The sequence below is a fragment of the Periophthalmus magnuspinnatus genome, chromosome 3 (genome assembly GCF_009829125.3).
Source record: "Periophthalmus magnuspinnatus isolate fPerMag1 chromosome 3, fPerMag1.2.pri, whole genome shotgun sequence".
Lineage (NCBI taxonomy): Eukaryota > Metazoa > Chordata > Actinopteri > Gobiiformes > Gobiidae > Periophthalmus > Periophthalmus magnuspinnatus.
In genome coordinates, this window is record NC_047128.1 from 16,217,798 (window position 1) to 16,244,357 (window position 26,560).

General features: G+C 39.6%; 1 protein-coding gene across 1 annotated transcript in view; it reads left to right on the top strand.

The window, feature by feature from the left end:
• Positions 1-26,560, top strand: part of itga11a (integrin, alpha 11a) — a 110,892-nt gene that overhangs the window by 68,896 nt on the left and 15,436 nt on the right. The window contains exons 12-21 of the mRNA XM_033988910.2: positions 344-492; positions 2,764-2,907; positions 7,777-7,980; positions 8,141-8,271; positions 9,988-10,154; positions 17,361-17,500; positions 18,825-18,935; positions 19,283-19,365; positions 22,539-22,749; positions 23,336-23,434. Coding sequence (XP_033844801.2) covers positions 344-492; positions 2,764-2,907; positions 7,777-7,980; positions 8,141-8,271; positions 9,988-10,154; positions 17,361-17,500; positions 18,825-18,935; positions 19,283-19,365; positions 22,539-22,749; positions 23,336-23,434 — 1,439 coding nt within the window. The remainder of the gene's footprint in view (positions 1-343; positions 493-2,763; positions 2,908-7,776; positions 7,981-8,140; positions 8,272-9,987; positions 10,155-17,360; positions 17,501-18,824; positions 18,936-19,282; positions 19,366-22,538; positions 22,750-23,335; positions 23,435-26,560) is intronic.

The following is a 26,560-nucleotide window of genomic DNA, read 5'->3' on the forward strand; positions in this document are numbered from 1 at the left end:
TTTTTCAGGACCCTGTAATTTTTTTTTCCTCGTAAGCAGCCATATTTGTTTTGATACAGACGGACCATGTGTGTCCCTGATTGGCTAATCCAGCTGTCAATCACGCCCATCTGAAATCGGAGGGAGATTCACCCAGGACCAGACTCAAACATCCTTATAAAGTATTTAAGAAGTGTGTATTTTGGATCCCAGGCAGTTGAAATGGAACTTCAGTCCGCACTCAAATGTTCTATGAGCCGTGAACTAAATCTTAAAAAACTACAAAGTACAAATTGTTACAGAAATTTACCCAAAACATCCCTAGTTCTTGCATAAATCTGAAATTTGTTTGCTATTGTTTCAGGTTACACGGTGACCTCAGTGGTGTCAGCCCGGAGCGGCCGTCTGCTGGTGGCCGGAGCTCCACGTTTCAACCACACGGGAAAAGTCATTGTTTTCACCCTGAAGAACAGCGGAGAGCTCAGCATCCTGCACTCTCTCAAAGGACAGCAGGTACACAGCTCGCACTCAAACGACAGCAGGAGTAAAAAAGCACGCACACTGGAGGAGTTTAGTGCAGAGACGATGGAGAAGCTGAGGAGGCTGGTGGTTATGCTGTTGTGGAGGAGGACCGTTAAAAAATCTGTGACACTAAAAATTCAAGATTGTTTAATACCTTCATAGTCAGATGGATGAAGAAAAGGATGGAAATGTGTATTTTTAGCGCTGGCTCAGAAGAAATGGAAAATATTATGTATTGGATCTTATCTCAGACTGCACCAACTTGCCACGAAATGTACTGGCGCTGTAGAACCTGCTTAAATGCATGCTACTTAATGCCATATAGGGGTGCCCCAAGTGGTCATAAATAGTAACTGTAATGTATTGTAAATAAAGTAGCTGCAAATTGTTATTCTAGGCATTAACGCATCATTTATAATATAACCAATGGAAGCCACTTAACTCAACTGGAACACATTCAAATACAGGAAAAAACTGGATACTGTCTTAACGACTGACTGGGGGACCAAAGATTCAGACTTGGGTGGAACGTATGAACAAAGTATATTTACAGTCACAATAATATGAATGAAGGTAGACGGAGCAGACATTTGAAAGTGGGGTTGTATGCAGTAGTCTTCGAGCGGAGCAGGGTCAGAGACGAGGAAGTCCGTACCAGTCGAGTTGGGTGGGATCAGAGCATGAGATGGTCGTACCAGTCGTGGAGAGCTGGGTCGGAGGCGGAGGCGCGGTGCAGGTTCAGGGAGCGGGATCACTGAGGATACGCGGACGATCTGGCGCAGAGTGTCAGGTCCTCAGTCCCTTTGTCCTCCCCAGGTGCAGCTTTATTGCAGGTGTGCATGGGAGGAGCCCGAATCTCTGCCCGGCTCCAGGCACCGACACAGAGGGAAGGGGGGGAAAACAGCACCAAAACACAGAGCAAAACACAGGGGTCATGCCAGGTTGTGAACTTTATCAAAAAGGTTCAGATTGGAGCCGCAGATACTAGTGTTGTCAAAAGTTTTAAAAAATTGGTGACTAATTGATACTAAGACTACTATCAAAACTAGTTACTCATTTGAGCAAGTATCAATACTAAAAAAGTCACTTTCACAGGACAGAAATGAACAGAAAAATTTAGAATGATCTTGAGCTGTATCAGAACAAGTATAAAACCACATAGACTAGTATACACCCATGGATCAATATGTTTTGTTGTTATTATCATCGTGACAATGCTAGCAACTACCCAAGCTTATTTCATCTCAATGCTATAATTGCGCAAGAAAGACAGGTCTTGTTGCTTTAATCGGGGTCAGGCTCTCTGCTGCTACTGGCACATGTCCAGTGAGACTCGTGCAGTTCTCAGGAGCAATTTTCTTTAATAACGCATGTGTTTTTAATATGAAAAGGAACATAACGGCGGCTGATCCAGTCTGCTTTCAATCTGATTGGCTCCTAAGATTAAGATTTCAGCTACTTTCAAAGTCTGAGCTATTTAAATGTGGTAAATATCTGCTGTTTTTTAATAATTTAACGGGCACTTGACGTCTGTTTAGAAGAATACCACAATTTGAGATTAAAACCTTGAAATACCTTGGATGCAAACCATTGACCGTATTCCAAATAGTAAGTGAGCATGGGTCCAGCTCCATCGACTCACTTGACATTAGAAAACTGTCACTCCTTTCTCTATAACTGCTGGTCTGGTTTTGGTCTTAAAATACTCGTATTAACCCACTCTACATGATCCTGGTATTTTTATTTCACTAAGGTGTCCGTAAATCAAGATATTAACATTAAAAAGAGACAAATCGGGCATCTTCTTTCCTCAAGGTCACTCCCGCCAGTGTTAGCAACAGGTTTGATTGACAGCGTTGCTAAGCAGTGCCAAACCAGCTGTTCAGGCAGGAAGCGGCGTTGCCTTCAACAGCTTCGCTCCTGATTGGCTCTTTGGAATTCCAACCGCGAGTATCATAGCAACCAAATATGAAACTCAGCTACAAACTCGCCCCTACAAGCTTCATTTGGCTGGAGCCGAGCGCTATGGGTGACGTCACACTCGCTGAATTTAAATGAATATTTGGTTGATAAAAGGCAAAAGTAGTCATGAATGCACAAGGAATGGTTTGATAGGGAATTTTTTTAGCTTTTTGTACTTTTCAATTCAAAATTTCACACTGATACTGATATTTGTGAAAATCCTCTGACTTGAATTTACAGTTGAGATGCCTAAACCTGATGCCATAGAGTGTAACTGCATCATGTCTTTTCTTGTCACAGATCGGCTCGTACTACGGCAGTGAGATCGCTCCAGTGGACATAGACGGTGATGGAGTAACTGATAACCTGCTGGTGGCCGCCCCCATGTTCTTCAGCGCCGGCATGGAAAAAGGAAAAGTTTACATCTACAGGGTCACTGAACAGGTTAGAGCGCATCGGGATCAGAGGCTTTCCCCATTTTAAAAAACACAGTTCTCAATATGACCAGTGGTGGAACATAATGAAGTAAAAGTAGTAAAGTGCCGTATTTAAGTAAAGATTTTAGGTATCTGTGCTTTACTTTGGATATTTTTTACTTTTACTTCACTACATTTGAGAGCAGGTATATGTACTTTCTACTTCACTACACTTTTTAACTGGACTGAAAAGTAAAAGTATTTTTTTTATTACAGTTTGAGACCTGCAGAAAAGTCTGAGGTTTTTCTGTTTTAGTTTTTTTTTACACGTTTGTAGTTTGTGCAAATAAAAATACACAAATAAAAACAGCTAGGAAAAAAATTTGTGTTGAACAAATTTCAGCACAAATCTGTATCAAAATCAATACATTTAAAGCTTTATAAGACATGAAAATCTGTACTAAATACTTTTACTTTTTACTCTTATGTACATATTTAATGGGGTTCTTTAATACATTTACTTGACTAGATTTTGTCTAGTGATACTTTTGCTTGAGTACTTCTTTGCTCTGGTATCTGTACTTTTACCTAAGTAACAAAACGGACCACTTCTTGCACCACTGAATATGAGAAGTAAAAAAAAGTGAAAGTAAGATGAGATATGCCACAGCTGCCCTGGGGTAGACTGAAAGTGAAAGTGACGCTGCCAATCTGCGGCATCAGTTCTGAAGACTACTAATCATCTCATCTCATTAATACTATGCAAGCGGCCACAGCATCCGCAGCTAGTCGTTAGGTGTGATAGGGCATATAAAGGAAATTCTAATAGGCTTGTCTGTGCCAGTTCCAGTACGGTCAGTTTTTTTCTTTTTTTTTTTTTTTTTAAGTGTCCCTCATAGTGCTCCGTACATACACATACACTGGCAGTTACAGGCACTAATCACTGTATCCTGGACCTAATAGACTCACACCTGTTTAAACTCCACGCCCCCCTCCGCTCCTTTCAAACACTCCACTGGTAACACTGCACGACCTTTGACCCCACCCTCCAAAAAACATCAAAACCAGCACCCGAATGTACCCTCTTTTTTATTAGTGCCGTACGGTGAACTCAGAGGGAAAGAATCTTGACATTTAGGGCCAATTCCAGCAAACTGTTCGGAGGTGAGAAGTTTCAGGAATACGAGGAAAATTCCCACAGCTCTGTGTCGTCGGACTTGCTCATTGGAATAACAAATGTGCTTGGCGCGTCTGTTTTGACTGCATTTAAACAGACGTGGAAAAGGTTTAAGATTTGTGTCACAGTCCAAACCACATGACAGGCAGGAGAGGGTTTTTAAGGAGGAGAAGCCAAATGAGTCCATATGAGGGGCTGCGGAGCGGGTCGGTATGGCGACGGGGTTGACTCAGGTGCAGATGTGGAAGTCATGGGAAGGCTATAGGAAACTTTATGATCAAGCTGAGTATAAAAGATTTGTGGTGATATTTTCAGTTTATAGGGTCTTTTTATTTGTGTTATAATGTTGTTTCCTCATCACAAATATACCAAGAGTTGTGTTTTGTTTCATTCGCACATGTTGCATACATAAGCCCTGCACATTTAGGCTGAGTTCTTGTCAATGCAGGAATCACTTCACTGTGTTTTTAAACTTTACACCCTCTCTAGAAGCATTTGAATAATTTGCACCCCTGGAATTGCTAAACTAAAACCTACAGCTGTATTAGTCTTGTTGAAACACCTTTGCTTCTTGGTGCACCAGAATATATTGTAGACTTTCTGTGGTAATCTCAATTTAAAGGCAACAATTTAAGGTTATTATAACGTCTTGCAGAGTAAATCAGTTCAACTGAAGCTTAAAGCAGCTCTTAAGAGTCTAATAATGCAGGATTCATGAATGCAACAAAGTACAACTCCAGGTATGCTTTTGAGGAGGTAACAATGTTCTCACATGGCTAAAAGCTCAAATTTAGCATAGTATGGGACCTTTATAGTTGCAATATGATGTATTATTCACGCTTAATAAATATACAGTATTTTTGCCTCAGTCTTTCATACTGATCATTTAAATGTAGGGTATGTAGCCTGGATGTACTCCCCATGTCTGGGTGGGTTTCCTCTGGGCACTCTCGTTTCCCCCATCAACCCAAAACATGAATCTGAGGTCAAATCCTCCAGTTAAGAAAGTCCTGACCAAGACTAGCCCAAGATCTGGATATGGGTCTCTGAAAACACTGCGCTGCGGTGCTCACTGCTCCTGACAGGTGCTCCAGCGGCATTAAGAGATGGGTCAAATACAGAGGGCACATTTCCCTGTGGGGACAATAAATGGTACCTTAACCTAAAGACCTGGTTAAGTCCTGGTTCAGTCCCTGGTTTTGCCCTGTATAAATACTGAGTAGCAGACCTCTCAGCCCCCTACAGCGCACACGTCCGCATGTATATCACCCACTGTGGACTCACTGCGACCTGAGCGCTGGTCCATATGTTTCCTATTAAACAGCAGCCGTCACAGTGTTTTTCAGCCAGCTCCCTCCCTGTGTCTGTCACTGACACGAGCTCTCACCTCAACGTCCCGCTCCTGAATATACCTCTGCTCATTTGTCCAACTGGAAAAACAAGCCAGCTCAAGTTGTATCACCTTTACCACTGGGAGGCCAATGATATGGATAGAATACTGTACTATTCTGCTCCTACGCTTTTTCCACATGTGAAGCTCTGGCACTTGAAGGGGACTTAATCACACTAGATGCTAATGTTTGTTATCTGTGTGATGCAGTTTAGACTTTTACCACCAGATGACCCTTTTTCAGTTTTGATTAAGTTCCACTGTTGTTTTAAACGTCGTATATTGCGCACAGTTTTGACGCTTGTGAGCTTTAAGCCACGTTAGAATGTTGTTACCTCATCAAAAACATACCCAGAGTTGTGTTTTGTTTCATTCACACATGTTTGAGTAACCAGTTCTACATCTCCAAAGCTTAAAATGCTCTGTTCGACTTTGTGATGTCATATAGTGGTATAGTTTTCAAGTTAACAGCTAGCTTGGAAATTGATTGGTTGAAATGATGTATTATATAGATGTATGGCGTTTAAAAACACAGGGGAGTACTTTTTGTATTAGTACATGCCATCACAAGGTGGAACTCAATTTGAGAGAACACAGCCTAAATATGCAGGGTTTGTGTGTGTTAAACATGTGTGAATGAAACAAAACACAACTCTAGGTATGTTTTTGATGAAGAAACATTATAACTTAGATCAGAAAATACTGTAATATGGGCACTTTAAAGTTGGGGTACTTGATTTTCAAACCGCAAAACTGAAATTAGTCAATCTCACCAGCTCCTATATCTCACAAACACTTTGGGACAGTGCTAATATCCACATGCACAGCTTTAGAACAGCCAAGTGAAAGGTAACAATCAGAAAACTGCTCTACAGTAGATACAGTACTTTATGATTAGACGGCACACAGTGGTCTGAATCTACTGCTACTCATTTGTCCCACTGAAAAAACAAGCCAGCTCAAGTTATATCACCTTTACCACCGGGAGGCCAATGATATGGATGAATACTACTGCGCTATTCTGCTCCTACGGTTTTCCACTTGTCACCGTCTGGCCATGTCTCTGTCAGACTTATGAGCTGCTAAGAATAGACTAGACTTAAGCACCACACCAGGATATAGTTTGCTTTTAAACCCAAAGATTCCTGACATTTCTTTGGAAGTTATTTGAGTTCAGAAATAGAATTAATAGAATATCGCCCGAGGAGTGGGGACAGGCCAGCTTTTGTTAGGGTTGACATTTTTCCTGTTTGAAAATGTGTGGTCTGAAGAAGACATTCAGTTATCTGTATCAACAATCCGCCAGATTAGAGGATTTTACAGTTACTATAAAGGTAAATACAGTGGTGCAGTGGGTTAAGCATTAGCCTATAAAAGGTGGCTAAACTTTCCCCCAACACATAGTGCTGTTGTGTCCCAGACACCATTTGCATTGCTCTTTGCAGTCACAATATCCGGCTAGTTGACTATAACCCAGAGTAGCCAAATGGATGGTAGATTGTAGAGAATATTTCCGTCCAACTTCTGTCCTGCAGTTTTGTATTTCACAATAAAAGTGAGAAAGTTGCAGAGGGTTAGGGCTTGCTCCCAGCATGTGTTTGACATGTGCTCATGTGTCATATGTGATCCATGAGTGACTCAGGGCACTGTTGCTGGTTCAGTCTTGTGACTCGTATGACTGAGAATTCTGTTAATGTAAATCTTCTGTCAAATCCAAACCTTTTATCTGCAGAGACAACTACAATAATCACATACTGCTTCCATAGTGCTCACTGCACTGAAACTGCAGTGGTGGGCAACGTCTCATCCATCTTCTGCGTATCCAGGGCCGAGTCGCAGACGCAGTAATCTAAGCAGGGATGCACAGACTTCCCTCACTCCAGACACTCAGAGACATAGTCCTTCCAGTGTGTCCTGGGTCTTCCCAGGGCCTCCCTAAGGAGGTGTTCAGGATTCATCCAGAACAGATGCCCAAGCCACCTCAGCTGACTCCTCTCGATGTAGAGGAGGAGCAGCAGCTCTACCCTGAGCTCTTGCCGTGTGGGCAATAACTAACCACTAACTCACATTATCTAACTGTCTTTAAGCACAGGTTCTGTACCAGAGGATCTCTAGGTACTACATATACTATAGTTTAAATCAAACCACCAACCTTTTGTTTCTTGAAAATGGTAACATTCCAAGAAACAATATTCCATAAATATTTACACATGAAATGTACCATCTTGATGGGACAGCATGCCCTTGTGCTATCATCAGTATATGATATTTATGCCTAATTTTTTAATTCTTAGGATGTAAATAACAAACGATATGTGAATTCTTTGCAGAACCGTTTTGTCTTTGAGGGTGCTCTGGAGATCCATAATGGAGGACAAAATGCTCGCTTCGGCTCCTCTCTGGCCCCTGTCCCGGACCTGAATGGGGACGGCTTCAACGACTTGGTGGTGGGTGCTCCACTGGAGGACGACCACAAGGGGGCGGTGTATGTGTTCTTCAGCCAGCACAACCGTATCCTACGCAAGTACAAGCAGGTAGCAACCACAAATACAACCAAAAATAAATAAATAAAATCAAAATACAAACAGGTAGGACAGGACTAAAAACAAATACAAGGGTCTACATTTATGTAGTTTGGGTGTATGCTTGAATCGCTTGTCGTGTGTTGTGATCCACTTGTGTATGTCCCCTCAGAGGATCGCGGCCTCAGACCTGACCCCTGGGCTTCAGTACTTTGGGCGTAGTGTTCATGGGGCCATGGACATGAACGGGGACGGTTTGGTGGACCTGGCTGTGGGCTCGCTTGGGGCCGCTGTCCTGCTCTGGTTTGTAGTTTTCAATTACCTCAGTCTACATATAAAGTACATATAAGGAGAGTCTCTTGAAGCAAAGTTCTAATATACAAGTTCTTAGGTCCTGCTTGTTTAATCTCTAAAATAGTGTTTGGACAAAGTTAGGTTTTCTCACCATTATCAAATTTGAAGAGTTTAAACACAGATATTATCACTTTAGTTTATGTTTAAAGAGGGAGTATTATGCAAAGCTGATTTCTTTTAGCGTTCTACCATGTTATAATGTTGTTTCCTCATTAAAAACATGCCAGATGAGGTTTTAGATGTCATCCATGCATGTCTGAGTAATTTTGAGATCTCTCCCCGTCCCTATTCGAACCCCCCTCATGGTTAGCTGTAAGACCCTGTCCACCCATGCTCTCACACAACAATTCCCCATAAATATACAAAAACATGATACAAAACTGTACGTAGCAACTTGACAAACCTAATGCGATGTGCAGTATTTTTATTCGAGGGAAGCCCGCTGATTGTGCTGTGATAGCAGGTTGTTTTCGGCAAATACAACATTTTCAAAACAATAAAAGCAAACATGGTGATCTAAATATGTTATATGTTAGCCATTAATACCCCATAGACGTAAAATAAAAGAAATTCACTCCATTTCATCTTGAGACTATTATCTTTTATGACAATATTGAAATATAAACATAAATTCTTACGTTTATCTTTCTACACCAATTTTAGTTACAGTTAGAATAACATGGCGTACCCATTTGACCTGTCAATAGAAATCCGTGGGCGTTTCTCTAATAAAGATTAAGGAGGAGGGTTCAGTTCTTAAGATCCTAGGGCCTGGGACAACAGACCATTTTGTCCCCCCATCTACTGCCCTGACTCCTAGTTTAGACCTGGTTTAGTCCTGGTGGAGTAGAGCTGGTGGTTGATTGTTTAAACATGACCTACTCACCAAAGAAATGTAGTTAGTTTTAGTCAGTCAGCTGTGAATAAAAGTTTTGTTGTTTTTTGTTTTGTTTTAGTCAAATAAATCTTTTTAATTATAGACGTGTAATACTAACGTAATTAATTAAATACATAATAATCTGAACCAGTCAACCAGATAATACTAATATAAATATTTTAAACTGAACTACTACTTCTTGGAAAAGTGAAAAGCAGAACTTGGATCTAATCTGCTTTCATTAATTTATGTTGAATTTTTATAATGGTAAATGGTCACATTTTTGATGGACATTTTCCACCTTCAAGGCACTCAAAACGCTTTGCATCAAGGAACCTTTCACCCGCGCACACACCAGTGCCCAAGAACACAATGACAGCACTCATCTGTGGTACCTCTAACAATGATGTTTTTTTTGTTTGTTTTGTTTTGTTTTGGAGTTCTTTTTTTATGTCGAGAACGGGTTTTGAACCATCAACCATCATATCAGAGGGTGAGGACTCTACCAACTGACCCACTGTATTATCAAATGAAAAAAAAAAAAAAGAAGAAGTACTTACACTTTAATCAGCAAAAATATTTTAGTGGACAAAAATAAACACAGCCGCCCACCAGAATGACCGAAACAAAACACAAGCACCTAACCCCCTTTTATTTATTTACTTCTGTGTCTGGAATAAATGTGAATACCTATATGTAAATCAGTGAAACCTTATGCATGTTGTATATAGCTGAAACATGTCTACTGTCAGCGCGGTCAGTCAGCTGAACTTCCCCTCTGCCCTTAGGTCCCAAAGCGTGGTCCGGATCTACGCGTCGGTGAGCTTTGAGCCCAGTAAGATCAACATATTTGTGAAGGACTGTCAGCGTGGAGGCAAAGACGTCACCTGTATGTCTGCTATTGTGTGTTTCAACGTGACCGCGCGCACCCCGGTCCCTCCTGACCAGCGCATAGGTAAGACACACCTATAGACTGTATACAGAAGTGGACGAAGTGAGAGTGGCGTTCGGCAACAAATTTGGAGCCGAGTTCTGACTACGAGTATCATAGCAACCAAAGAGCCAATCCAGAGTGAGGCTGATGAAAGTACCTCATCATTAGTCTAGCGGGTTGGGCACTGAGCAGCACTGTCAATCGGGTTTGTCTGTTATTAATGTTCACATCTTGAGTTACAGATGCAATAGCGAAATAAAAATACCTGGATCATGTAGAGTGCGTTAATACAAACATTTTAAGACCAAAATGACGAGGCTGACGGGGCAACAGTAAAGTGGATTGGAGCCAAAGCCGATGGAGCTGGAAGCACAGCCCAGAATCAGCCCAGTTAGCTATGTCCATTTATATATATAGTCTATGGACACACAGTATAGGTGCATAGATAAGACACGCCATGATAGGATTGTCAAAAGTATCAAAAATCAGATACTAATCCACACAACTACTAGTATTGAAACTAGATACTCATTTGAGCAAGTATCAATACATTCACAGGACAGAAATGAACCTTCCCTGAATAGCTTTAGAATGATCTTGAGCTGTATTAGAACAAGTATAAGACACATAAATTAGTATACGCCCACGGACCACTATACTAAGGGATTACACAGAAGGAGCGGTGCAAGAAACACAAACGTTCAAATTATTTAATTTTGTCCACATAAACCTTTTGTCACTTTTAGAATCACACAGTAGGAAGAGGAATCAAAACTTTTACCAAGGAGTACTGTTACTTCAATAAAAATATTACTCAAAAGTAGTAGTAAAAGTATGCTACTAGAAAAACTACTCAGATAAGGACACTTTCTTTAAAAACTTGCTCAAGTAAATGTATCTGAGTACTACCCACCTCGGAAAAAGACTAACAAAACATTCCAGCAGCTAATAAAAATATTACCTATTCGAATTGAGTAATAACAGTAGTAGAAGTAAAATTAAACATATGCAATTTAAAAAACTTCATACTAGCATTAATCACACTCAATACTTTTGTTATGTCCTTGGTCAAGACACTGCACCCGCCTCACCTGTCTGTGTACACTGTTACAATTGATTTATTTATTATTTTTTTTTCACTTTGGGTAACTTCGTGTGTGGTCTGACTTCATCCATACAAGACAATCCTAAAAAAAACAAGGGCAGTTCATACCATTGGTTAAAAGAGACCATATAGATATAACTATAAAATATGAGGGTTAGCAGTTAAAAGAGGTCCATATGCTTCTTTGTTTAGTGCTTGTTCAAAAGTCTAATTGAAGTTGGCACAAAAGAGGATGTGATTTGTGTGGTTCTCTGTCCTAAAGGGTGAGTGGCCCCTTAAAGGTCCTATATTACACAAAATGGATTATTGTGAACTTTAAGCCATGTTATAATGGTGTCACCTTATGTTTTGTTTTATTCGATTTTGAGTAATCCTGGTTTATTAGTGTGTCTGCATTGCCAAAGCTCAAAATGCAGGGTTTGTGCGTTAAACATGTGTGAATGAAACAAAACACAACTCCCGGTGTGTTTTTGATAAGGAAACACCATTATAACATAGATCAGAATTGAGATTTTAGGCTTTTAAGACTTTATGGAACTTATGACCATGAAGATTTTCAAACAAAAGCCTGTTTTTGTTTCATGTGGGTAGACCCAGTAACTCCAGTATTTACCATAATATCTGCCCTCCACCTCCGGTTTTACACGATAACCTTCAAATGGAAGTTCTCAGCTTGTATCTGACTTGATCCTAGCTTGGTCATGTCTTTTGTAAGCAGCGGTGTGAAGATGGATCCAGGCTGAGTTTTGTCATATTGGCTCCAGAGACAGATGATGACAGAGCTGCTGTTCTGGACCTGCTCTGGGGTCAGATGTTTTTGATTGTGTCTACACTCAGATGTGTTTGGTCATGTCAGGTCAAGTGTTTTTATTGCTCTAAATACCTTGAAATACATGGCATCACCACCTTCGTTTCATGGATGTCAAAGTTTAAAACCCGATTCTGTCACATTTGAGGCACAGTAACAATGTAGCAGACCCTCAATCAGAAAAGTTATAGCGCATCTGCATAAAGTGTATTTGTATTGTATTGTATATTATGAAGTTTTGTTGGGTTTTTTTTTTTTGTTTTTTTTTTTTTGTGTTGATGTGTACAGTCTTCCATAAACCAAGCTGCAGTTGGTTGTTCTGGTTCACATCTGTCACTAAAAGATGACATCACACGCAATTCGTTTGAACTGTTTTAATGTTTTATGACACAGTTTAATGGATTACTCTCATTTTTGGCTTAGAAAAAAAAGTTACTAGGGATAGTAACCGCAGTCTTATTGCTCACTCGCTCACTTAAATTGCAACATGCTGGATCACTGAGGCACTGAAAACGTTATCTGATTACTGTAGGGTTGTCAAAAGTATTCAAAATCGAATACTAGGAGAGAAATAAAACTTTTCTCAATAGCTTTAGAATGATTTTGGGCTGTATCAGAACAAGTATAAGACACATAGACTAGTATATGCCCATGGACCACTATGGAACCCACCTGGACGACTGAGGGATTACACAGATATAAGGCCACATGGGAATAAAAACGTGTTGAAAATCACATTCTATTGTCTACAGTGTTTTTTCATCGTCGTGTCAGAATCAGTATTGTGTATACTGTGAGTCGGAGTTAACTTCCTGACCCTTACACCTCTCTCAGGTCTAAACAGATGCAGATAACGATGGGGAACTATCTTGTCTTCTCTGGTTCTCCTCACACACACACACACACATATTTATTGGGTTAGCGTTACTGTTGAGTCTGTGCGATAATCCAGGGCAGATGTGCACAGATGTCTGAGGTTTGTGGTGTAAGAGATGCTGTTTCATGTCTGATTTACATTCATCTCATTTGAACTAAATCTGTTTTCACTGTTTAGAGCTGATATTAAAAGAGCTGCACTTGATTTGTGCACTCTCAAAAATGTGAAAAACAGAACAAGTTCATTTTAAAAGGTTTTCAGTGGTCTAAAGTTATTCCTCACTTACCTTATGCATTCTGAGCATCCTAATTAATTACTCACTTAGCAGGGAGGCATAAACAACATCGGTAGAGTAGTCAGATCCACTGACCCACAGGTTGGTGGTGCGATTCTACCTCCCACAGATGAATGCTGTAGTTGTGTCCCGGAGTGCCCCCAGTGTCTGTCTTGTACACTGGTGTATGAATGTGTGTGTGAACTGGTGAGTGGTTCCTTGATGTAAAGCGCTTTGAGTGTCATGAAGGTGGAAAAGCCACTGTTGTTCATTTGTGGATTTTCATGAATGAAGATGAATACTGTAAATGTAAGTGGAATTATATCTAAACTGTAGCTTGGACTTGTTTACAGAAAGAAATATACTTGTATTATTATTATTATTATTATTATTATTATTATTATTATTATTATTATTATTATTATTATTATTATTATTATTGTTATTATTATTTATGGGGGGGGGATAAACAGTACAGTACAAAACATTACAGGACTTGACAACAGATAGAAACATGCAAAGGAGACAAAGAAACAGACAAGAAAATGATAAACCTGGTACAAAGCAGAGGACAAGAAACAGAAATAAAACAATGATCAGAGCTTGGGGTGGGTTGTTGGTGTGGGCTGGGTATTGAGCAGGTAAAATGAATGAATGAATGAGTATAGTTATGAAGTTATATCTTGTTTTGACATTCAGTTTCAGGGTTGAGTGTCCATTCTCTTTTATTTATTTTTTCCTTTTCCTTTCTTTCCTTATACTTCTGATGAAACAGAATGCTGATGCTTAAAACTTGTGTCCTAATATGAACCTTTTTAAAAGAGGGTGTATAATGCAAAATCTACTTTCTGGAGCTCTCTACCATGTTATAACGTTCCCTCATCAAAAACACTCCTGAAGAGGTTTTAGATGCCATCCATGCATGTTTGAATAATTTAGCGATCATTTCCTGGCCCTATTTGAACCTTCCTCACAGTAGCACAAGCCTGTAGACTCAGCCCACAAGCCTATGTCACTAATGCAATATATACAAAAGCAGAATACAAAACAACACTGTAACTTTACAAATCTGGTGTGTTGTAAAGGGAGGAGGGACTCAAACATAAAAATGAAACTTATTAGACATGTTAATACCAACATATTAACATTAATCTGCAAATATGGCATTTTCAAAACAATAAAAGGTAACATGGTGATCTAAATATGCTATGTGTTAGCAGTTAATACTCCACAGAAGTGTAATAGGCTTTTTACTGACATCTTTACTGAAAAATATACCTTGTGGTTTGTATAGTGTTCAGATGTTTTTCATTGAATCATGAGCAAGATTTTCCAACTAGTGTCAGCTTTTGTTTGGTGTGAATAGGGAGAGAAGTTACAGAGATACTACCTATAAACTGTGTAGAAATATCTGCCTTTTGACCAGAGATGTCTTCAAGGATCTGTATGTAGCTTGCACTCTTTAAAAAAAAGTTTCTAAATAGTACTACAATAAACAAGTGAATGCATTTCCAGTGTCTTTACCTGCACATACAGTATATGGACTACACCAGCACTGATTAACGACTGGCTGCAGATGCTGGAGTTTAGGTAGTGACGAATCAGATCAGAGAGAGTCCTTCTAGGTCCAAATCAACTGGACATCACCGCTGAAACTGGCAACAATTTCATTCATGCAAGAATAATTGTAAAGATTTTGTCCATCTCCCTCTTCAAAGCTTCAAACATCTTCCACATTATGATGTCATTAGGTGGTAATCCACGATGTAACCTTCTCATTCTGATCATTTCAGTGCCCATTGCCTTCAATAAGATGCATGTCAACACTGAAGGTTCTCATGAAGAAAAAAAAATTATCATAGCTAATAATATGATATGATGTCAGAAATGTTTTTGACAAATGTAGTGATGATTTATGGACTTAAAACTGCACAGGGATTTTACCTGTAACGCAACAATCCTGGAACATTTTAAACCACATATTTTCTGAAATTCAGAGGCAAAGGATGTTTTAGAGGATTACATAAACCAGCTTGCCTTGGCATCCAGAATTCACACTTCTCCAATACTTGAGGAGGAGTGAGTCAGGTCAGGTCTAAATTTCCTCGAGTTCAGATGGACATGATTGGCAGGTGGATTAGCCAATCAGGGACACGCATGGTCTGACCGTATCAAAACAAATATGGCTGCTTATGAGGGAAAAAAGAAAGGCTGAATGAATCACTAAACTCTGTTGATTTGTGGTGAGAGATATTACATTTAGTTGAAAATGATGGGTGACCAATGAGCTCCTAAATTAATCTACAAATAATGTTACAACATGGTTAAAATGGGACTAAACACCTAAACTCCGCCTACAACCACATTTCAAATAGAGCTGCTACAGTGGGCAGTACCTGGAGAACTAAAGAAGAGAGTGAAGGGACGGAGGGGCTGGGTCTGGAGGTTTGAGGACAGTCCTGTGTGATGTCGCATAATACTTGAATATGCATATGCTTAGATTTACGCGTTTTGGACCAGAAAGCTGCAAATGTGCCCTAAAGCTGCCAAAAGTTCCATTTTAAAAGCTTAGTATGTCATAATATGTGTACTTCTTACATGACTGGCTCTCAGGGGGCAGTGTGCGGTGGTGATGCTGGGGCCCTGAGAGTTGTAGTGATTAAACACTGCGGCCATGTTGAGTTTACAGTCTTGATACCGGGCCCTCTGCCTCAACCATCAGAGCCCGGGCTGGAAATCCAAACAATGTGGTCGGGAAATGAGTCTTTAGCACGACCACAGCCTCTGGAATCCTGCGGAATCGTGTGCCCTACTCTCAGTCGTCATATGTCAGAGCAGAGCTGATATTGTGGTGGACAGTGCTGCTTCTACACTGATGTCATAGACCAGAGAGAGACAACTGTAGCCAAACACAAGACAAACACTGTGAACGAGGGAGGGGCCAGGAGGAAATGTCCCAGTGTGAAAGCTCATTGGTTTGTTCTCAGCATTACAGCTCCTATGTGGTTGAATTTTGAGTATGTTCATAAATCATTTAGTACATGTCCATTACAGTCCATAAGTGGTTGCGTTGGAGAGGTGTTGTAGTACCCGGAGAGGTGGGTAAAGCTCCGAATATGGTCCTTAAGAAGAGTAACCCCGTGACACAGATAGTCTCGTCACGATATTAAAATGTCAAACTCGATTTTGATGCTAAGGAATAGACTCTTTACTTACTTTAGATACTACAATGATAATAAAAACAGTATTTCTTTAGACAATAGAATGTCATTTTCAATATTAAATCGTAGTACTTGATCCCTCAGTTGTCTAGGTAGGTTCCGTAGTAGTCCATGGGCGTATACGAGTCTACAAAATGCGTCTTATACTTGTTCTGATACAGCTCAAGATTATTCAAAAGCTGTTCAGGAAAGATTAATTTCATTTCACTTTTGAGTTTTTAGTCTTGATTAGTATCTGATTTTCAACACTTTTGGTAACCCTAAGTAAAAGTAAAATTATTAATCCAAATAACAGTAAAAAGGTATTATATTTTCAAAAACTACTAATAGTAAAAGTCAAGTAGTATTGCAGAAAATACCACTTGAGCACTGCACTGTACTACTTGGAAATAACATCTGATTTATAACTGTAAAATCTAAATCCAGCAAAAAGCAATAAATAATGAGTTTCTGGTATTGCCGACGTGTTCAGATCATTTCATATTGTCAGCGTAAAGCTTTTGTCACTTTGTAGATTTACTCACAGTATGCGGTTTTAAAACTACCCAGAAAGATGCAGTTTTATTTCAAAGTTTCTCAAACAAACGTAACTCTGGAAATGGGTAATGAGTTGCATGAAGAAGATAAAGATATTTTACAGTACTTTTTACATTTTGAGGAACTATACTCTAACGATATGAGAAGTTAAGAGAGGCTGGACCGGGTTAGTTCTTGGATGGGAGATTTCTGGGGTCATAGTGGGGCAGGAATGGTGCCAGTTCAAACTGTTGTTGTAAATGGTAAACAGTCATATTTATATAGCGCTACTTTCAAGCCACTCAAAGCGCTTTACATCAAGGAACCACTCACCAATTCACAAGTTCACCAAGTCATATTCATATGTTTGTTTTTTTTAAATAAATCTACCAGTTTTTTGGCTTGTACCACTGTTTTTCTCTACAGACATCAAATACAACATGTCCATCGTGGAGCGCCGGTTCAATCCCAGAGCTGTACTGGACAACCCAAGCCAAGCCCTGCCCCAAAACCTGAGCCTCCTGCCTGGAGAGGAGTTCTGTCAGCATGTCTACTTCCATGTCATGGTGGGTCACACTTTCAACACTGTTTGATGACTATGGGACAAATCTGTAGCCTGGTCAGCCATAATCACAGTGTGTATTATTGTACTGCTCCATAGGGTGAGAATTTCTCCAGTACTTTTCCGCTGCATCAGTCACAGCATTAAATTACAGGCTTCTATTTACGTTTACCTTCTGGTTAATTCTGAGGTATTTAGAGGTATAAACTGCAGCTCAGAGGTTCTCAAACTTTTCACACCAAGTATCACCTCACATAATAGTTGGCTGAGTACCCAGACTTTACCTGGCCTCAATAGATGCTAAGCCTGTTCTAAAATGAGACTAAACCAGGTCTGAAGTTTGATTAAACTTGAATAAGGTAGTTCTAAATGATGTTTAACCTAAAGGAGGACTAAAGCATTAAGGCAAGGCAACTTTATTTGTATAGCACAATTGGTACACAAAGTAATTCAAAGTGTTTTACAGAATAAGGAAGACATTCAATTTACAATATAAACAAATCAAAGCATAAACAATCATCATAAAATTTACTTTAAAAAGAGAATAGTGGATTTAAACATTGTCAAAGTAGAATCCTGTCTCACATCTGCAAGAAGAAGATTAACAGATTTGTCTCTAAATTAAACAAATTATGCTCAAATTGCAGAGGGCCCTGTGCACCAGCAAAGGCAACCCATACACCACAGTTTAAGAAACACTGCTGTAGCTTGTATGGCAAAATGTTATTAAGTGTCAGTACCAATTCAGATACAACGATGACAATAATAAAAAAAAAAAAAAAAAACTCAATAGAATGTCATTTTGAACAATAAATCTTACTATGTATTTTCCAAACTATAAGTCGCTCCAGAGTATAAGTTGCACCAGCGAAAAAATGTGCAATAATGAAGAAAAAAACGTATATAAGTCACATTGGACTATAAGTCGCATTTTTGGGGGAAATTTATTTTACAAAATCTGAGACCAAGAACAGACCTTTTATCTTTAAAGGCAAAAGGCAAAAAAAGTGAGTTTTAAAAAGTGTGTTTGCTTGTCTTTACTTATTTAAAAAATCTAAATTTCTTGAGTGTACAGAAGATATTCGGAAACAAAAATAAGTGAATCAATCGTTCCATCTCAAAAATACAATTAAATCAAGCTGTACCAGACTGACTTTCTGACTGACTTGTTGTATGGCCAGCCAGGCTATGGGGTAAGTATGAATACACAAAGCTACAGCCAAAAACTGAATTGATATTTAACCTGGGTCTTAAAAGTATATTAGAGTTTGAGGTGCCGGAGATTACGTCCTTGTATACAGTGTGTTAACCTCTGTGCTGTCGTCCAGGAGACCACAGACTACACCCGGCCCATCGTCTTCAGTGTCCAGGTGGGACTCCGGAGCCCAGAGAAGGCCCCTGTGCTGGACGATGCCTGGCCCACTGTCACACGCACAGAGGTGAGAGGTCACAGAGGGGTCACCCAAACAACATGTTTTATGAAAGCATCAGGACAAGACAATGTAGTAGTAGCTGTAGTAATAGTAGCAAGAACTGGTAGTAGTGTGTGTAAGTGTAGTAGGTGTAATAGTAGTAATAGCAGGTGCAGCAGTAGCAGTAGTATTGAAAATAAATGTTGTTGTATTTGCTGTATTATTGCTGTTGTAGCATTAGCAGTAGTCACTAGTAGCTGTAGTAGTACTAATATCTAATTCTACTGTATAATTTGTACTTTTACTCCATCTCCATTTTTACCTATGGGAGAGGGATGACACTGTAATATATATATTTTTCTGCTGTGCTCAAGCTGCCATTTTGGAACGGCTGTGACGAGGACGACTGTATCCCAGACCTGTCTCTGCAGAGTATGACTGACCTCATGACCCCAAAGTAGGTACCACACCATAAGCACTACTGTACAGGGAACCAACCAGCAAATACTACCAAGACAAACTGACTGGTACATGTACTATTCAATGTGACCATTTTTTATAGAACAGGTGGGAGGCAGTTAGTGATACTGAAATTTCAAACTCGATTTCAATACTAAGGGATAGACTCAATACTCAATACCAGTTTGTATACTAGTCTATGTGGTCTTATACTTTTTCTGATACAGCTCGATACTTATTCAAAAGAGTTTCTAGTTTCGATACTAGTTTTAGCAACAATTAGTATAAGATTTTTGATGCTTTTGACAACCCTAAAGGCAATGCCCTTTCACTGACAATTTGCCAATTAATTAAAATCTGAAAAGCAGTTAGCTCTAGCTAGCACTTAAAAAACCTATTTGGTGGAAAATATATTATTTGAAGCTACCGGTGACATTATTAATCCTAAGAGCCCCAAGGCATTTCTTTCACACATTCTCAAAAAGAAATAAAAGTTTGAGTTTTATTCAGTTTGTACCTCAAAACCGGTGCAATTATGCTGCTGGAATGGTACAAATGAGTGTCTTCCCTCAGTACAGATAATGTATAAGTAGTTCTTGAGGTCAAAATAATACATCGTGTGCTATTTATCTAATTAGAAAGCATTTTATTGTCCGAGGATCAGGAAGTGCGCGTTAGCATGCTTTACCGTCACGGCAAAACTCTGCTCTGTTCTCTGTAACTTGTGAAAAGTGCTTTATGATGCTCGTAATGCATAAGGAAGTGAGGAATAACTTTGGACTACTGCAAATAATGAAAAAGTGAATGAGTTTAAATCAGGTACAGCACCTTTAATCAATAATTGAGGTAAAATAGCACTCTGATAAGGACACTCTGGCACTAATTAATTCATCTAGGAGTGACTACTACTCGATACCAGAGCAGAGACAGAAAAGAGCATTTATTTTCCTTTTGACAAAAATAAAAATTGATCCAAATGTGTTTATCTCTCAAGTAACTACAGAGCAGTTTTGGGTAAATAAAGATCCAAACATTATGAGACTTTCTAGGCCATTAAATAATCTTACACCAAGTTATATGTCCAACAGTTTTTTTCTGTATTGGTACTGATATCAGTACATCCCTAAAGTAAACTAAACTAATTATCCACATAACCATCCAAATGTTGTTTTAAAATTAATATAAATATGTAAATGTCAAAATGTTCAGCCTCCATTGTCTATGTCTATGTCTGTTTACACTGGGAAAGGACAGTTCATTGTTCTGAGGAGAATTTCAGCCATTATAACTGAAGTTTTCCTGAAAGTCCTGATTGGTTAAAGGTCCTTGGAACCGATGCAGTCCAGCAAATATATCCAGTGTAAGTAGATGTTAGAAATGTGTCCAAAAGAGTGCAGTTTTCTCCGGAGGCCTTCAGCTGTGCCACTGTCAGAACATGCACAGACAGAGACGCGCTGATGCTAGTGGAGGTTGTACAGAATGTGCTTTAATCTACTGAGTTTCTAATGTGCTTTTGATAGAGAACACATAATATACTGTACATCAGGCCTCTTTACAAAGCTAAAGATGAGACAGGAGTTTTTTTTCTCATTCTCAGTATATGAACAGGCCTCATGTGAAAGAACCCCCAGAATTCACTCACTGAGCTGCAGAGGCTGCACTAGCACTGATTCATGATTGGCTGCAGGCGCTGGGGTTTAGGAAGTGACCATTCAGATTTGAGAGAGTCCTTTTAGGGTTAAACTAACTGGATTTCCCAAATGAGAGACTCATGTGAAGCTCATTCTGCTTTCTGATTGGATAAACATCTTGAGAAGCTTCCTAGGTTCCTGTGTATGTATAATATAAATAAATAGGCAATCACGTCCAATGTTTTTGTAATTACCTCGTATCTGGGGACGTAGATAGGTCAAGGTTTGAAATTTAAAATCAAAATCAAGATTGTCTTTTATGCCTGTCCAATCCAAGAGTCAGATCCTGTGGCTGATGGTCTGCAGTCTGTGTAAGCAGCTGTCTCCTGCATGAACAGGCCGCATCAAAGACATTTTCTCTGAGCTGAGCAGAGATGGGAGAAATGTCAAAACATGGGTAATATTTCAACTGTTGTTTTGGAGAGATGCAAAAATTAGAATATCAAGAAGGGAATCAGGGAATCTAGCAGTTTGATCTTCCAAACAAAGCATACTTCTGCACTTTTGTGGTACATTTTTGCAGTCTGTTATTGTTGTGCCAGACTTCGACCAGACGTTTACAGGGATATTCAATTTAGTTAATGTAAAAAAGGTTTCATGTTGTTATCTGGACACAGTTTTGGAAAACAAAGATGCCTCGGCTCCATCCAGAAGCCATTTTCAATTTGATGGTGCTTCTTAAACCACGTCATCCAATCACCGTGATCAGTTTAAAATTTTACAAACCCACAGACCATAGACTGTATAATAGAAGTGGACTGAGGAAGTGTGTAGTCAACAAATGAAGTCAATCGAGGCTAGCAGCGGCTGATGTGCCACCAAGACTCATATTTGGGAATCTGGGTGCCCATTTTAAGAGTTTGTAATTAGAAACACCTGGCTATAATCAGTGCAGTCCTGTGTGATGTCACAAACTACTGGGCATTACAAAGGCCACTGAAGGCAGCACAAACTTGGCTTTATATGTTTTTGACCAGAAAGGTGCAAATGTACCTAGTTTGCACTAAATTTGCCCAAAAATTAGTAGGATCAGTACCATTAAAATACCATATACACTGTTTAGTAACAAAAAAAGTGGATTTAGTTTTAAGTTCCTCTTTAATGTTCAATCTTGATTTATGGACAAAATTGCAAAATCAGAACACCATGATCACGTAGAGTGGGTTTTGAATGAGAAACCCGACAACAACAGTTACAGAGAGAAGGGCGAGGGTCAATTGGAACTATTTTGCGTCAAAGCTCACTTCCTATTTGAAATGCAGCGACGAGTGGGTTAACTATGTCCATTTATAGACAGTCTATACCACAGACTGTACACCCGTAAATTCTTAAAACTGGTGATCGTGGTTGGATGATCACCAAAACACCTTCAAACTGAAAGTAATTGCTTCTGTTGATGGAATAATATTGCACCTGGATAAGAAAAACAGAAGGAGAATATTCGTTAGTCCTAATCATGCTTGGTTGCCCTGTTCCCCAGGCAGTTCTGTGCTCAGCCGATGCAGTCCCAGGGGGTTTTCTGTGGGCACGTGGGAGAGTCCGGGACCGAGGGCAGTCTGAGGGTGATGGAGGCGAGGAGAGGGAGGATGGTGGTGGACGTACGTCTGGAGAACAAAGGAGAGAACGCTTACGGAGCCCGGGTCAACATCAGTCACAGCCCCAACCTGCACCTCACCAGTCTGCACGTGAAGGTAAGAGCCAACCACCACCTCACCAGTCTGTATGTGAAGGTAAGCGCTAAGCACCACCTCACTAGTCTGCATTAGCACCACCTCACCAGTCTGCATATGAAGTCGTGTTGTCATGACACTAAAATTTCTCATACCACAGTGAGTATTTGTACAATAGACTGTGATTTTTCAACATTACATCATTTCATTTTGTCCTATGAATACGACTCTTTTAGTATCGATACCTGCTCAAATGAGTATCTAGTTTTAGTATCGATTAGTATCTGACTTTTGATACTTCTGACAACCCTAATGTCTCCTCACCAGTCTGCATGTGACGGTAAGAGCCAACCACCACTTCACCAGCTTTCCATGTTCCATTATTAGTTCTTTTATTACTTAATCTGTTTTACATCAGCCATGTAACAGTGTAAATGTATTTTGCATGTACTTTATATTTAAATGTTGTGTTGAGTGGTGGTTGGAGGGGCTGGTGGTCACATTGCCTCACTCCTATCAATATGCCCTACATTTTCAGCACTATTACATACGGTTTATGTACAATTTTATGTCAGTTAAAAACACTGGTATCTATGTTTCTATACAGGACAACTCTGACATCAAGATCGTGTGCAGCCGTGAGGACAGGCAGCGCCCTGAGAGGATCTGTAACGTGAGCGCTCCCTTCATGAGAGCTAAGTCTAAGGTAAGAGCAGACATACAAATACAATGGAAACTATGTCAGAAGTTAATACTACGCTACGCTTTCATGACTTTTACGGCACTGTTATGCTACTCTACTCATGTTGCCTCGCTCTGCTCGTAATATTAACGTCTCAGGTTGTAATGATCAATACACTCAGCAGGCAAATCAAAAGCACATGGACACGCTGCTTCGGAAACTGTACGAATGTATTTGAATCAGAGATCAAATTTAGATCAAAACAGACCAAAATGAAAAAGCAGGGATGGACTATATACTGGTGCTAATATCATGGCCATATGTGGAATTTGTTCATATATTAATCCCAGTCTGTGTTAGGCCATGTGTTATTCTCATAGAAGAGCAATGAAGCTAAAGACGTGTATGTGTTTACACAAGCATCATAGAGGAGCCAAAAACTGTACTCAAGTAAGAGTCACTTTACTTCTAAATAATATTACTCAAGCAGTGGTCCAGGTAATTACTCAAGTAAGAGTAAAAAAGTGTTTGGGAAAAGTAAGAGTAAGTTAAAGAGTAACGGTCAGGACGTAACATCTGATTGAAACAAACTGAATCATATCTAGGAGCTGCAAGAAGCACAATGTTAAAATCATTTCATATTGTCAACATAAAGCTTTTGTCACTTGTCGATTTACTCACAGTGGGAAGAGTAACCACAACTTTTACTGAAGTAAGAATACAGTTACTTCAATAAAAAGTCATGCTCAACAGGAGTAAAAGTATGCACCTAGAAAAGTACTCTGAAAAGTACAATTTCTTCTAAGTGTAACTGTAAATGTACCTTTGATAAAGAGTACAGCACATTGTATCAAATCCCAGACAGATACATTTTGAAGTTAATTTGTGAATTTCAGTACGTAACTTCAATATAAGTTTGTCTATATAAATATCTTGAGATAAACATTTTGTATTCTTTTTGAATGATTTTTCAATTTGACGTAACACTGGGTAGTAGCAGTGCCAAGTGACTGACTTGTAGCAACAAGATATGGATAAAGATAAAGATATTTTGTGTCTCTACATGTCTATGGTTTGCGGTCTATCAGTTTCAGAGCAATCAACAATTGGAACAATAAAATTTACCATTCAAATCCAGTTACTAAATTACTAAATCTGGAAAAAGTCTTCAAAATGTTGCATGTAACAGGAAGCTGAAAGTCCTCCAACAGCCTGGCTCTAGATTGGCTTTTTGCAAGCTCCAAACTCGCCCCTATAACTGCTCTAGCCTCGATGAGCTTCATTTGGCTGGATCCAAACACTATGGTGATGTCACACTCACTTAGTCCACTTCTTCATACAGTCTATGGTCTATACATGTCTATGATTGTGCTGTCTATGAGTTTCAGAACAATCAACAATTGGAACGATAAAATTAACCGCTCAAATCCAATTACTAAATTACTAAATTGGGAAAATGACCTCAAAACTTTGCATGTAACAAGAAACTGTAATAACCCAAGTCCTCCAAAAGTACTTCAAATGCTGGTTATTGACCACAACCTCAAAGCAAATAAAGCATTCTGATATCATATCATTCTTATAATATGAAATAATTTCCAAATGAGATACAAATAGGTTGAGATAGCCATAGAGGTTTTACTCCCCACAGCCGTGCCACCCGTCAGAGGTAGAGAAAACATGAACGTGGACCAGACCAAACCACAGGATTGGAACACGAGACCGGAGATGACCAGGACTCTGCTCTCTGGTCCACCACAAACCACTCAGCGAGCAGCCACATAGTTCCATATTTACCCATTCAGTAGTGTACAAATGTTTTCCGTAATTACCATCCCAGTATAAGGGCATCTGAAGCGCACATATGACCCCAGGAAACATGTTGGTTTTGTTTTTGTAAGATGAAGCCACAAAAATGTACCACTGCATTGTCATTATTTACAGTGGTATGTGCGTGCTGCTGTGCCAGTGGTTACAGGCTATTCAAGTTTGACAATAAAATGTTATTAAATGTTTCTGGGAAAAGTTAAAGATCTTTTTCGTGGGTTTCAGCTTTCTATTATCCATGGCTTTCAGAATGATGATAAATTAGGACAGTTGCCATAGCGATTAACAACTGAAAATAGAACAGGCCTATTATTAGATTTGAATGGGAAGATCAAAATGCTAGAAGTTGAAACCCATGAACTTTTCAGGAGTCAAAACATACGAGATTTTGTTTCAGTTGGTCATTGCTATGGCAACAGCCCGCATTTTTAAACATTCTGAAACCCATGGATAGTTTGCCAAAGGAACTTCTTGACAATTTAGTTGTCAAAGACGTAGCTAAGTTGTGTTCTGTTTCATTCATGTTTGAGAAATGCTGGTTTTGGCTGTCTTCTTCTCCAGAGTTCAAAACGTTCTGCTCCATTTTGTGATGTCATGAGGTGGAGGGCTAGGGAGTGGTCCTTTGATAGTTATTTTTGGAAACCACAGTGCAGAGTAAGGACCCATCTCTGTATTTTCGTGATCAGGAGGAATACCTAGCTGGAGGGTTAGCTTATTTTTTTATATTTTCAGTTGATAAGAGAAACCAGAAAAGACATAGGAATTACATAATTACTTATTACGTGCCATAGACTGTATATATAAATAGATGTAGCTACCCCACTAGCCACTTGACCATGGGCGCGATTTTGCTCCATCAGATCCAATTCACTTTCTGTTGAAAAATGGTGGCCCCTCTCTCTGTAACTGCTGCTGTCAGGCTCGTCATTATGACCTTGCATGCAGACAAGAGTTTCCTGCACAGAGAGAAGCAGGAGAGGCGCTGATGTTCTGTAGAGTTGAACATGGGCCTTTCTCTGCCTTCGCTGCAGCCTTTGTGCTCCTCCTCACAGTTTACAGCAGTGTTTCTGCCAGCCACAGAGCAGAGACCTGTCTGTACTCATGGAGTAGTGCAAAGTGCATGTTTTTTCAGACGCAGTGCACGTCCCAATTCAACAAACTCCAATTACTGCACAAACCCAGTGTGTGTACTCGTAGAAAATAATGGAGGCAGCAGTGCAGTGGCCTTTAGCATCAGGTTTTGTTAACCGTGCCCACACCCTGCCAAACAAAGGCGGGTGCGGGTGGGAAGGAATCGAGCACCTTCACCAACCTTGCTCCTGA